Source organism: Otolemur garnettii, unplaced genomic scaffold (genome assembly GCF_000181295.1).
Source record: "Otolemur garnettii isolate 467f Iridium unplaced genomic scaffold, OtoGar3 scaffold00108, whole genome shotgun sequence".
NCBI classification, from domain to species: Eukaryota; Metazoa; Chordata; class Mammalia; order Primates; family Galagidae; genus Otolemur; species Otolemur garnettii.
The window spans coordinates 177,756-190,529 of record NW_003852503.1 but is presented as its reverse complement, the minus strand read 5'-3'; the positions used below and the strand labels follow the sequence as shown (position 1 = coordinate 190,529).

Sequence of the window (12,774 nt, the reverse complement as noted above, 5' to 3'; positions counted from 1 at the left end):
CCTCCAGAGCTCCAGTTCTGAGGCCTTTCCCTTGGGGTGTCCACCCCAAGGCCAGCCATTTTTCCAGGACCTGACAGACAGTTTCAGAGGTTGGTGGGAAGAGGAAGAAAGAAGGGAGTAGGGTTAAAGTGATTCCAGAATCGGGCCCTGAGGAGGGAGGAGCATGTTTTTCTTACGTGAGGGTGCTGAGAGTGCTGGCCTCTCCCCTTGTTTGCTCTGAGATAGTCAGTCTCGCTCCTGCCCAGCACCAGGCGGCTGCCCTTGGGGTGCTCTCTTCCCTCCCAGACATCCCAGCAGGACAGCCATGGCCAGGCTCCCTGGCCCTTTTCTCTGCGGGGCCCTGTTGGGCTTGGTGGGCCTAAGTGGTGAGGAGGGGTCAGGCGGGACGAGGGCTAGAACTGGGGGCAGATGCTTGGCTTCCTGGCTCCTCCTCCTGCCTGCTCCATCCCTCTGTGGCTTCAGGGACTGGGGAGTCACAGGGCTGCAGAGTTGGGGAGGAGGCCTTGAGGCTGGGAGGGCCCAGGGAGAGGTAGCCAAGCAGGCAGGCGAGTTCAGCCTCTCTGTGGCAGAGAGTTTAACCACTGCAGGGTCATTGTTTTCCTTTCTCTGCTGAACACACCCTAATACCTGGCCCAGTCTCAGCCCTTTTACCCACAAATACCCGGCTAGGCTGTGGGCTTCTCACTCTCCAAACCAAACCTCAAGTTTCGGGAAGGGAGGTACAGAGACGAGGTGAAGGGGTTGCGCTTTGCGGAGGGAATCCCCAGCTTCTGGTATAATCTCCTGGGTGTGGGCCCAAATCCTCCCCACCCCCATTTGGGCCTGTACCTTCCTCTGGTCTCCAGCTCCAGGGCTAGCAGTGGAAGTGAAGGTACCCTCCGAGCCGCTGAGCGCACCGGTGGGCACGTCTGCCGAGCTGACCTGCAGCTACAGCACATCAGTGGGAGACAACTTCGCCCTGGAGTGGAGCTTTGTGCAGCCTGGGAGGCCCGTCTCTGAGTCCCATCCTGTGAGCTGAGAGCAACCGTGCTGAGTAGGGTTGCCAGGGAGAGGCAGTGATCCAGGTGGGGATGGGAGGGTGCATCTGGGCATCAATGTGCTTGGATGAAAAGGTAAGTGGGCTTTCCCCTGATCTTTTCAGGGATGCAGTCTACCTGACCCTATATCATCCCCTCCTCTCCCATGGCTCCTACATCCAGCTCCTGTGTTAGTACAGTCCTAGTTTCAGTTAACAAACTATTGCCGCTAAGGCATTGTGGTTAATATTAGGATAACATGCTGCCTCTCCTAGGACTATTTGCATGGGTGTCCACTACCCTGGGTACAGAGAGCCAGGTGTAACTGAAAGCAGCAAATTTAGTTTATTTAGCACCTGGAAGGGGGTGATGTTTGGAGCAGATAGACCTTTGTGGTTTTAGCTACAGGGTGTGAGCCTCCCTGGCTAATGTGAGGGGTCTCTTATTCCCACTTTTATGAGGAAGGACTGTAGAATTGATGCCAGGCAGGAAAAGGCACTCGTGTGTATTATCTACCTCTCTCTAGATCCTATACTTCACCAATGGCCATCTGTATCCAACTGGTTCTAAGGCAAAGCGGGCCATCTTGCTTCAGAACCCGCCCACAGGAGGCGTGGCCACGCTGAAACTGACTGACGTCCACCCCTCAGATACTGGAACCTACCTCTGCCATGTTAATAACCCGCCAGATTTCTACACCAATGGGTTGGGGCTAATCAACTTTACTGTGCTGGGTAAGGCAAGCTGGGAACCAGTCAGCCACCCACGTACCTGAAAGTTTGCACTGGCCCTGCTAAGTCTCCCCATGTCCTCATTGTCAGCCTGAGCACAACTGCACTGGGGACCCTAAAGGAAAATACCACCTTTCCCAAGTCTTCTAATCTAGATGGTCATGCTCTGACTCCACCCTCCACAGAGACAATCACTTCCTTCAGGGCCTGGTGACAAAGATTGTAAGAGAAAAAGCCTTTCCCACACATGGGGACTGAGTCATGTCCCCAGCAGCTCCATGGTGAGGGAACATTCCATAGGTAGCTAGATTATTATTCTCAAAATCAGTGGCAGAAGAGGGGAGTGGTCATTAAAGGAACAAGGGCCTCTGTCACTGAGCACCACCTTTGTGTTCTGAGCTTCCTTCTTACTTCAAACTAGAGCCTGCTCAGAGGTGAGCAACTAGAAAAAACTATTAAAGAGGCTGGGGTGTTTACATGGAAAAGACAAGACCTAGGATGTGGTCTATTCCTGCTGTATTCAAACCACTGAAGGACAGTCAGGTAGAGGAGAGATTGTCATTTCTCCTTGCAGGCCCAGAGGGCAGGAACTGGAAGTAATGTGTGGATATTACATCAACACAGATTTTGGCTCACCATGAGAATGAATTTTCTGACCATCAGAATTTCCAACAGGGCAAATCCCTTCCTCAGGATACAGTGGGGTGTGGACAGAAGCGGGCCTCTATTTTGGTAGGGGTATTAAAGCAGGAAGTCTAGTGCTTAATGAGGGTCAGGTGGGAAGATTGCTGAGGCGCTTTCTGTGGTATTTGCAGTGCCTCCCAGTAACCCCTCATGTAGTCAGAGCGGGCAAACCTCTGTGGGCAGCTCTGCTGCACTGAGATGTCGCTCTTCTGAGGGAGCTCCCAAGCCAGTGTACAACTGGGTGCGCCTTGGATCTTCTCCTACACCGTCCCCTGGCAGCATGGTTCAAGGTAAGGGCCCCAGGCATCAGGAAGAGGGGACCTGAGATCCGGACAAATCTGGTCTCTTAAGTCCTACACAACCAGATTACTAGTTCCATGGCTAGTAAAATGAGGAACACCTCGATACCTTTCCCTGACTCTTCCTTGGCTTTCTGTAATGTCTTTCCTGCACTGTGTCTGGGTGATCCTGGGAGCATTTCTCAAAGTAAATATACTGTGATATCCACAAAGAGAGTGGAGGCAGAGAGCATTCTGATGATTCCCACTTGTCTACTTTTGGAAACTCCTTTTCGGTTTCTTAAGAATCATGAATCACTTCCAAGATTCCAAAAAAGGAAACTGAGGCAGAGTAGCCTGGACTGGCTTCAATCTTTCAGCCAATTACTTTGGAGGAACCATTTATTATTATTATTATTTGAGACAGAGCCTCAAGCTATCACCCTGGGTAGAGTGCTGTGGCATCACCGCTCACAGCAACCTTGAACTCCTGAACTCCTGGGCTTAAGCAATTCTCTTGCCTCAGCCTCCCAAGTAGCTGAGACTACAGGCACCCACCACAACGCCTGGCTATTTTTTGGTTGTAGTTGTCATTTGGCAGGCCCAGGCTGAATTCAAACCTGCCAGCTCTAGTGTATGTGGCTGGTGCCTTAGCTGCTTGAGCTACAGGTGTGGAGCCTTTTTTTTTTTTTTTTAGACAGAGTCTTACTTTGCCAAGCTTGGTAGAGTACTGTGGCATTATAGCTCACAGCAACCTCAAAGCCTTGGGCTCAAGAGATCTTTTTGTCTCAGCCTCCTGAGTAGCTGGTACTACAGGGGTTCACCACGATGCTTGGCTATTTTTTTTTTAAGAGACGGGGGTCTTGGTCTTGCTCAGGCTGGTCTTGAACTCATAAGCTCAAGCAATCCACCTGCCTCAGCCTCTCAAAGTGCTAGGAACACAGGTGTGAGCCACCACGTCCAGCTGGAAGAACCATTTATCTAACAGGCTTAGCTTCTCAGCTTTCTCTTGAAGCCTCCAGTAACTCTTTCTCCTCCCAGTCCCAGCAAAGTCCTTTATCAATCCAGACCCATCCCCTACAACCCCAGGATAAACTCCTGTATGCTCTTTTAAAGCAAAGGTAAGCAATTGAGAAACACATTTGGGTCAGCTGAGAGCCACCCAAGACGATGCAGTTTCTAGCAAGCTAACCTTTTACTCCCAGCTAGGAACCTGACATCAGCCAGTAAGTTTCCCACCCCAATTCCATTGCCAGTTTCTGATCCCTTTATGTATATACAGTTCCCTCAAAAGGCAGCTATGTAGGGTGGAAAGAACACAAAAGTTGCAGTGATTTGGAATGCCTTTCTGGGTCCCTTGGGACAAATTATTTCCTTTTTCTGAACCCATAAAATGAGGTTAGGCTCTTTCTGACAGAAATGTAAGTGAAGTGAGTTCTCATAGCTGGTGCTCATGGGTGGCACGAGTGGTGGAACACTTCCTCTCCATCCTGTAGATGAGGTGTCTGGCCAGCTCATCCTCACCAACCTCTCTCTGACCTCCTCCGGCACCTACCGCTGTGTGGCCACCAACCAGATGGGCAGTGCATCCTGTGAGCTGACCCTCTCTGTGACTGGTAGGGTATGCTGGGAAGATGCCAGGCTGGCAGGCGTGGGGTGGGGAGGCTGTATGGAGCTGTCTGAGGATGGGCAAGGAAGGTCTGTAACTCTGAGGGTCCTGTGTCTCCTTAGATCCCTCCAAAGGCCGAGTGGCCGGGGCTCTGATCGGGGTGCTCCTGGGTGTGCTATTGCTGTCAGTTGCTACCTTCTGCCTGATCAGGTTTCAGAAAGAAAGGAAGAAGAATCCCAAAGGGACCTATGGGGGTAGTGACCTTCGGTGAGCAGGAGGGCTGGGGGGTGGTGCAGAGGGGGGAGAAAGGGCTGGGGTTAAAAATGGGTGCCTGCAACCCTCAAACTCTGACACTGTAAAATGTGTTTAGGGGTAGGGAGCACTGCCCCTCTTCATACTTAAAAAACAATTGGCTTTTCTGTTGTATTTCCATATGTACTATAACTACCTGGAAGCTTTGTCCTGAGCATTCAGCTGAGTTTAGTTCTGTTTGAGGCAATCAGGAAAGGAGGGGGGAAAGCTGCTTCTGCCATTTACTTAAGCTGCTAGTCCGGGTCCAGAATGTACTCAACATTCAGATTCAGGCCACTTCCCAGCCCTCTTACGGGGTGTGTTTGCGTGTTATGGAAGGTAAGGGTAGATGAGCTTGGAATCTTCATTTTAACCAAAGTTCCACAGATGATTCTCATGAACAGTAAAATTTAAAAGTCCCCAGGTTAGAGGGTGGCTGTCCTCTGAAGGATGCTTCTACCCTTCACTAAGAATTTCCCTAAATCCATCAGGGAGGACGCCACTGCTCCTGGGATTTCTGAGCAAACTTCTGTGAGGGCTGATCCTAGCATTGGGCTGCTGGAGAAGGCCCCGTCTGCCAGCACTGTGACGACCACGAAGTCCAAGCTCCCTATGGTGGTCTGATTTCTGATCCCCGAGGGCGGTGAAGAAGGATGCTAATAATTAAAAGTCTTTGGGTACCATATTGACTCCCTCTTCTTCCGGGTGGTATGTCAAATTCCTCTAGGTGATTCGAGGAGTATTACCAGGAAGGGAGGGAACGAACGAGCTTGAAGTCCGGGAGACGACGCCCATAGGCAGGAAGTTTAGCTGGGTCAAGGGAGCAGGTTTTGACAAGGGTACTGCTCGCTCCACCTCTGCTTTACCCTTCCCCCCTCCACCCACCCCCGTCCCCATTCATGCTCTTTGGTTTGAGCAAATGAGTCTTGTCAAGCACCAAGGGGTGGCCTTCTGCACCCAAACTCCCTCCCCCGGCACCCTTTGAACACTTGGACATTCCTCTTTATTGTTCACATTCCAACCCGGAACGGTCACATGCACACACTGAGATTAAAAACCTTCCGGCCACAGCCCCAGGAGCCCTGTGAGGGACCGGGCTGGCACAGGCAGGGGCGGGGGCGGGGCCGCGGAAGACTCCTCCTACCGAGCCTCCCAGGCGCTCGGCGTTTGCATAAACAAGAGAGCTGGAGAGGCTGCTCTCAGAGTGCGCTAGGGAGAGGGAAGGGGGCGCGACAGGCAGGTGTGGGGTTGGGACTTCCCTTCTGATCAGAGCAAGGGGCATCTGACACCGTGAAAACCCTCTTCCCCTTTCTCCTTGTACCGAGCCCAAGTGCTAGGCTGGGACGGGAACGGCACAGAGACGCAGGGCGCCCCTTTTAGCTGCGCACAGAACCAAAAGACTTGTTTTTGGAGTGTACTTGGGTGACGCTTAGGGCGCCCTCCTCAGTGCGCGCAGGGAAGCGCACCGAGGCTGCGGAGGCAGAGCTGCATGCTGGGTGCGGAGAGAGGTGGGCGAGAAGCAAAAGAAGGAAGATTTGGGAGCTCAGGGTTTAGGGCAGGTTGGGGAGAAAGGGCAAATAGGGGCCATACTGGACTAGAGACTAACTAAAAGGGCACGGACTCCGCGACGGAGCCTGCCTGGGAGAGGGAGTTTCTGGGAGGCAGGGGGCTCCTGAAGCTGGCAGGTTGGTGGTAAGGAGGGGGTCACAAACACGGCAGGGAAGTCTTGTCACTGCGAAGGGGACGCGGCATCCATCTCTCCTCGGGAACTGAGGAGAGAGAAAGTCTGAGAACCTGCCCTCTCCTGGTATTTCCACCATCACCCCTTTCTGAGCCGGGATACTTGGGCGGGTAGTCCCAGGGGACCCTAGCCACCCAGAACGCCCCCGCCCGAGTCACTGTGTCGAAGTGAGCCCTGCTGCAGGTACGTGTGTGCACCGCGGTGTGTTTCCCTCGGCCAGGTTAGTGCAGCCAAATAGGGGTGACTGCGTGTCTGTATTGGTCCAGTGGTGTCCTGGTCGTAGCCTCAGGCATCCTGATGTATCAGAAAACCCGAAAGCGCAGGGTGCATTTTCCCTGGCTGGGAGGGGTGAGGGCGGACAGAGGGAAGGGTAGGGGATTTGGTCTTTTTCTCCCACTCACGGCTACCACCCTGCCGCTTTGGGGTAGTATCCGTTACCTTCGAAAATGCTCAGTTCTTCTTTGGTCCAGAGCGGGGCAGAAGGGAGGGTAAAAAGGGAGAAAAAAGTGATCCCTCGGAACCCACAGCACCCTCGGCCTCCTCCCGCCGCCCCACTCATCCCAGATCTCGGATTTCCAGTCCCCCGCCTTCAGCTCCCTACACCGCACCCCTCTCCCCCGTCCTCCATAGTCTGCCCCGGTTCTTGGGAGGAGGGCTGGGTAAGGACGCCTCCAGCCCGCCCGCCCGCCTCACCTGGCCTAGTCTCCGCTGGGGCCACCGCCCGCGCCTCCCCGGGCGCTCCCTGCTCCGCCCGGCCCCCCAGGGCCCGGGCCCTTCCGGCCACGCTCTCCGCTCTTTATCTTCTTCCGCGCCATGTGGCCCCGGAAACTCGCCTGGATTTTGGCTGCGGCCGCGTTCGCGCCGGGATCGTCCAGTGGGATGTCGAGAATGTCGTCGTCCGGCTTGGAGCAGGCGCTCTCCTGGGGGCGGGGCAGGGGGGTTCTTATGGGGTGACTGGATCGTGATCCCGCGAGGGTGGGATAGGAACACAGCCCTGGGGGGTGGAGAGGAAGGCACGCGGAGTGGGAGGTGCAAAGATAGAGTTGAGGGTGGGGAGGGGGTAAAGCAGGGTCTCACACTGGGCCGGTGTGTTGGGGAGAGGGAGCAGCAGGCCAAGAGGAAGGTTTGGGACCAGGTGGACACAGCTGTGCGGTGATAGCTACCATTTAATCACTTACCTTGTTCCAGGTGCAATAACATAGTGTTTTAGAGACATTATTTTATATTGTCCTCAAAAATAAAGCTATGACGTACATTTTTATTGTCATCCCAGTTTACCCCTTAACAAAAATGACTGGAATGTTTAAAAACCTACCTGGGTCCTACAGATAGTTAGCAGTTGACTTAAGATTCAAACCCTCATATGTCAGGTCCAGAATATATTTTTAACCCCTACTTTGTAATAAACCAAAGCTTGACCACCGCTTGCTGTAACTGTGAGGTCTTGGGCAAATCATCTAATCCTTTCCTATCTCGGCTCCTTCATCTGATAAATCAGAACAATAATATCCGCTTCTATGGGTTGTGGGAAAGAACAAATAGCATGACATGCATAAAGCTTCTGGCACAATCTAGTTGAGGTGTCCTCAAACTACGGCCCACGGGCCACATGTGGCCTGCCTAGGACATTTATCCCGCCCGCCGGTTGTTTTTGCCACGGCTGCCTGTCTTGTGTCCGGCCCTCCGTTTGAGGGACAGTGAACTGGTCCCCTGTTTAAAGAGTTTGAGGACCCCTGATTCTAGTTGCTCAGTAAGTGGTAGCTATTATGGTTGTCTTAAACTGACCCGTAATAAATTGACGTGAAACGGTCGTTTTCACAGGCCCAAAGTGGTCATATAATAACCATTTCACCTGGTTCAACCTAATAATAATCAGACCCACCCCTGCACCCCAAAGTAGGTTTCTGCTTCTCTGACAGCCTTCCCTAGCTGAAAGTAGAAAGAGTTAGATGGTGCAGCGGTTCTCAACCTGTGGGTCGTGACCCACAGAAACTGTACTCAAGCACTGTGGCATTAGGAAGGTTGAAAACCTATTGATTTTGGAGGCAAGGCTCTGGATTGGAGAGACGTGCAGCTCCTGTGCCCCTCTGTTGGTTAATATTACCATTAGTGCAGGTTGGGATAGGGGTGGTTACTATGAGGTTGGAAGGGCCTTTCTCCTTTGATCTGACCCTCTGGCTTCTAGGAATTTGTGCTTTTTTTTTTTTTGCATGATGACTTTCACAGCTTTCACTGTTTCTTCTAGGACATGAGATGACCAAGGTCTCACATAGTAATGGCAATTCAGTTCTGCACATTGCTCAATCCAATTCACAGAAGTGGATAGGATATGAGTGAGGTGGCTTCAGTGATCACTGTTCTAGGCAGGTTCTGCTCCAGAAGTGCACGTTCCAATTCCAGTTGCCCAAGCCTAGTTTATAAATGGCTCCCCTTTACCATGTTTCCTGAGGCTATCCTCACTTCCCCAGCTTCAGAGTTCTTTCATTTGTGCTGGAGAAGCCCACAATCCATTTAAATGTGGCTAAAGGCATTAGGAATAGGCCAGTGTGGAGGGGCCTGACAAATACATTCTTGTCTTTCACAGGTCTAGAGCTTTCCCTGACATCTTATTTCTCACATAAAATCAGAAATAACTCCTTTGAGTTCTTTGATTCTCAGAACTCAAGTCTTTCTTGGGATATTTTCAGGGAATAGTGAGGCTCCTTCTCAAAAGGGGGCAACAACCTTAAATAACCATTCCTGACCCACCTCATCTTGATGGCCTTACAGGAGGTTGAGTGGGGGAGGAACCCTTCTGGGAAGGGGTATCTTCCCCCAACTGTGCTAAGACCTGACCTGCTGTTACCATCCCACTCCAGCTGGATCCAGAATAGAAAACGAGACCAATAGACAAAGCCACCCCTGACCCTCTGCTCTTCTCTAGAATCAGCTGTGTTTCCCTCCAGCTCAATTCTCAGGACAGAGCTACTAAATGGCAAAACTAAAAAGACAGTAAAAAGAGTCTGGAAAGGGTTTCGTTGGTCATGATGGCTGGGGACAGGGCCTCCCATAGCCTAGACTGCTGTAGGACATCTGGCAGGGGTGGTCGTGGGGGAGGTGGAAAGTGCATTGGTTGGCAAAATAGGAACCATGGCCTCTAGTCCCAGCTGGGCATATTACTTCACCTCCAAGTTTCATTTTTTTCAGCCACAACTAGAACTTGATCTAAAGGAATAACGTCTCCTTCAATCCCCAGATTCTAATAGCTTTAAAGATTATCCTTGCCAGTTGTGTCAGGTGGCCTCTGCTAAGCATTTTGCACAAATTACCCAATTTAATCCCCATTTTAGGAGTCAGGATATAGCCTCAGAGACGTTTTGTAACCTACGTAAGGTTATTTAGCTGCCAAATAGTGAAGTGATTGGATTCAGTAGCCTCTGCTGTTAGCTAATGTCTTAGGGCAGGTAATTATTTCTCTGAATTCAGCAGGATGAAGCCAACTAGACTAATCAAAAGAAAGGAATAGGATCCAAAAAAAAGTTACTTTGCTTTTTCAGATTAAATGAATGCGAGAAAAGTGATATATGGGGTACGTGTGTGTGTATGTGTACATATATGGCTCTCTCTGTCATTCAGCCAATGCAACATTCTAATCAACATCTCTGTCTGTTGACAGAAAAAAACATGAAACAATGTTTTCTTCTTCCTCATTTCTGTTTGAGTTTTCTTGCCAAGGGGAAAGAGGGACCAAGGCAAGACTAGGCTCTTCCCAAACATCAGGCAAGGCGATCATCTTGCTCAGGCAGCTCAGGCAGCCCCAAAATGAAAGATGAAGGACTTGCCTCTAGCCCCCAAGAGGTACCATGCTGTTCTCTTTACAAGTAAGTCCCTGCTACTTTTCAGCACTGAGCCCAGCCCACCAGAAGGTGGTAGGAAGATGCCCAGCCCCACCTCTGCCCTTCCCCAACTCTCCACCTTATCACCCTTTCTTCTTCCCAAACCCCTTCCTGCACAGGAGGGGTTTGTGTCTCTCTTGCTCAGCCTTTGTCTCTCCAGATCTAGGACAGGACATGAATTGAGAAGGCTCCTGTGCACTGGGCGGAATGGGATAATTGTGTATCTATACCTTTTGGGTGAGGAGCCTCCCCTTTGTAGGGGACATTGATTCCAACCACATCTAAGAATCCCTCCGTATGGCTTCCTGGGCACTTAAGAGCACAGTCCTGAGTGGACCAGGGCCTGCAAGCAGGGACACCACATCCTACCCTAATTACTTCTGCAGAAACCAAAGGAGACAAACTACATTCCTTCTCTGGCTTCTTGGATCCTTTGCTTACTCACTGACCATGCCTCCTGCTTCCCCTTCCCCAGCCTCCACACTCCTCTCCCCTTTCCCACTCATATCCCAGAATCCATGATGTATTTATTTTCTCTACTTTATAAGACACTGCTGGGGGTTAGGGGCTCTTCTTCAGTGGACCCCAGGAAAGTGGAGCCCTTTCACAACAATAATTGTTTTCTGGAGCATAACAAGCAAAGGGAATAGGCCGGAAAGAGACGTGTTATCATGGGGACGGGGTGGGTTGTAGATGACTGATGTCTCGCATTTATACTTTTCTTTAGTTTTTACATTTTCTATTATGAGCATATTACTTTTACAATGAAGAAAAACAGTACAGATTCAGAGGAGGGGATAAAGTATAGCTCTTCGAATCAGACAGAGCTATGCTGAAATCCTGCCTCCTTGGGAAAATCATTTAATCTTTCTAAACCTCAGTCTGAACATCTGTGAAATAACGTCACCTCACCCAGGGTTGTTGCCGTGATTAAATGTAAAGTGCTAGGCACACGGTGAGCATTCACAAACTGGCAACCATTATTGACACTAACAAGAGTTACAATTACAACAACCAGGACTTGCCCCTACAGTTGCTCAGGGTCTTGGTACCCAGCCATAAGGAAGTCTCACCTCTTATGAAACTAGGCTATCCTTTCCTTCCAAACCTCACTTTTTTTTTTCTTTCGTAGCCATGGGATGGAGGGTGGGGAGCAGGCAAAGTCAGTAACCTCTTGTATCATTAGCTGAGTTGACTGAGTGAAAATACAAAGACTTTGGAGGAGTCTTTCTCCATATGTAGGGGCTAAAAATAAATAAATGAACACACATATTTTATATACGTATGAGCACTGGACTCTTCCAGTGAGGCAGGTCCTGTGCCAGGTGCTGTCATATGGAGCCACCTTAACAGCAACCTGCTTTGGCTTTAGGCTCCTGCTGTCTCCAGGTTTCCGTGTGGGCACTGACAAACGCAGACACTTCCTTCCCTCGCCGGCAGGGCTCTCCAGCGGTCACTTCACCCAGCCCCCCCAGAGCGGAAGGCGTTGGGGGCCGGCCAACACCCACCCCTCCGCCCCAAGAACCACATTGACTCGGCTCTCCGGTGCTCATCAACACTGCTAAGATAACCAGTATGAATCGATTATCCCAGCCTGCGCTGTACAGGGCGCTTAGGTGGTTGTTGAAGGCTCTGGAGCATCAGCCGGTCCGCCCACCCAGGCGGCGGCAGTGGGATGGGAAATAGGGTGGAGGCCGAAAGCCCGGAGAAAGGAGTCGCCACAGCTCCCTAGGTGACGGTTTCCAGCGTCTCCCTGGGGTGTCTGTGTGGGGAGTAAGTTCCTCCTCTCGTCTAACCTCCAGCGTCCCTGTCGCAGAGCCCTGCCGAGATCCCAGTCCAACCTAGACTGCCAGGCTGATCGACGCTCAGACGCCCCCGCAACTTGGGGAGCATTTTTCCTGGGGCTTCCAACTCCGGCGAGCGCCTTCATCACCCACCACCCACGTCTCAGTAGGCACCCCTTTTTGCTCCTAGGTCTTCCGCACCCACTTCCATTCCTTACTCGCCCTCCAGGGGGTTCTTGGTTGCCCCTTGCCCCGAACCCAGCTGAGTGCCGGTCTCCCGCGCCCCCTAACTTACGGTGCAGCAGTCCATGCTGGTGTTGGGGGTCCTTGCCTGGGGCGGACGCTGGCGTAAGGCGGGGGTGGGGTCTGTGTGATGCTGGGTGGGGGCTCAAGGGCTGTGGGTCGCCAGCCGACCCGCACCGAACCTGCAGCTCGCCTCCCGGGTCCGGTCTCCCGCGCTCGGCTCTGCTCGCGAATGTAACCTGAGCCCCGCGGCCGGGAAGCCAATCAGAAGCCTTCGGCAGGGTGGGCGGGGACAAGTGGCGGGAGGACCACGCCCTCTCTCTCGCCTCCCTCCGCTGCGCTCCCCTCCTGCCCCAACCCCTCCGCCCACACACTTGTATTTATTCCCCCTACACGCCATCCTCCCAACTCAATCCCCTGGCTTGCTACGCGGCAGACTGCCAGGCAGATGCATGCTGGAGTAGGCAGACCAAACGGAGGCCCCGACATTCCTGGCACAAACACACTCACATCTGGGCCCAA

At 52.0% G+C, this 12,774-nt stretch overlaps 2 protein-coding genes across 3 annotated transcripts; one reads left to right on the top strand and one right to left on the bottom strand.

Annotated features, from left to right (window-relative positions):
* Positions 1–304: 304 nt before the first annotated feature.
* On the top strand, positions 305–5,294 carry VSIG2 (V-set and immunoglobulin domain containing 2). Of its 2 annotated transcripts, XM_023517337.1 has the most exons (7): positions 305–365; positions 846–1,009; positions 1,543–1,750; positions 2,563–2,721; positions 4,206–4,325; positions 4,441–4,585; positions 5,101–5,294. In XM_023517337.1, exons 1-7 carry the CDS (start codon positions 305–307, stop codon positions 5,231–5,233), a joined length of 990 nt encoding a protein of 329 aa, XP_023373105.1. In that variant the 3' UTR covers positions 5,234–5,294. The 2 variants fall into 2 exon arrangements, with proteins under 2 accessions (XP_023373105.1, XP_023373104.1); XM_023517336.1 differs by lacking the exon at positions 5,101–5,294 and having other exon boundaries at positions 852–1,009; positions 4,441–4,589.
* A 299-nt stretch (positions 5,295–5,593) lies between these two features.
* NRGN (neurogranin) lies at positions 5,594–12,493 on the bottom strand. Its single transcript, XM_012809603.2, has 4 exons — positions 12,305–12,493; positions 7,044–7,270; positions 6,789–6,806; positions 5,594–6,378 (listed from the first exon to the last, which is right to left on the bottom strand). The coding sequence occupies exons 1-2, from the start codon at positions 12,317–12,319 to the stop codon at positions 7,049–7,051; spliced, it is 237 nt and encodes a 78-aa protein (XP_012665057.1). The 5' UTR covers positions 12,320–12,493; the 3' UTR covers positions 5,594–6,378; positions 6,789–6,806; positions 7,044–7,048.
* Positions 12,494–12,774: the final 281 nt, after the last annotated feature.

What these genes read in the sequence shown, in the direction of transcription:
- VSIG2 (XM_023517337.1), top strand. Translation starts at nt 305, where the DNA reads ATGGCCAGGCTCCCTGGCCCTTTTCTCTGCGGGGCCCTGTTGGGCTTG. An exon ending in AATCAACTTTACTGTGCTGG is followed by an intron (nt 1,751 to 2,562) that starts GTAAGGCAAGCT and finishes TGGTATTTGCAG; the next exon opens with TGCCTCCCAGTAACCCCTCA. An exon ending in GCTGACCCTCTCTGTGACTG is followed by an intron (nt 4,326 to 4,440) that starts GTAGGGTATGCT and finishes GTGTCTCCTTAG; the next exon opens with ATCCCTCCAAAGGCCGAGTG.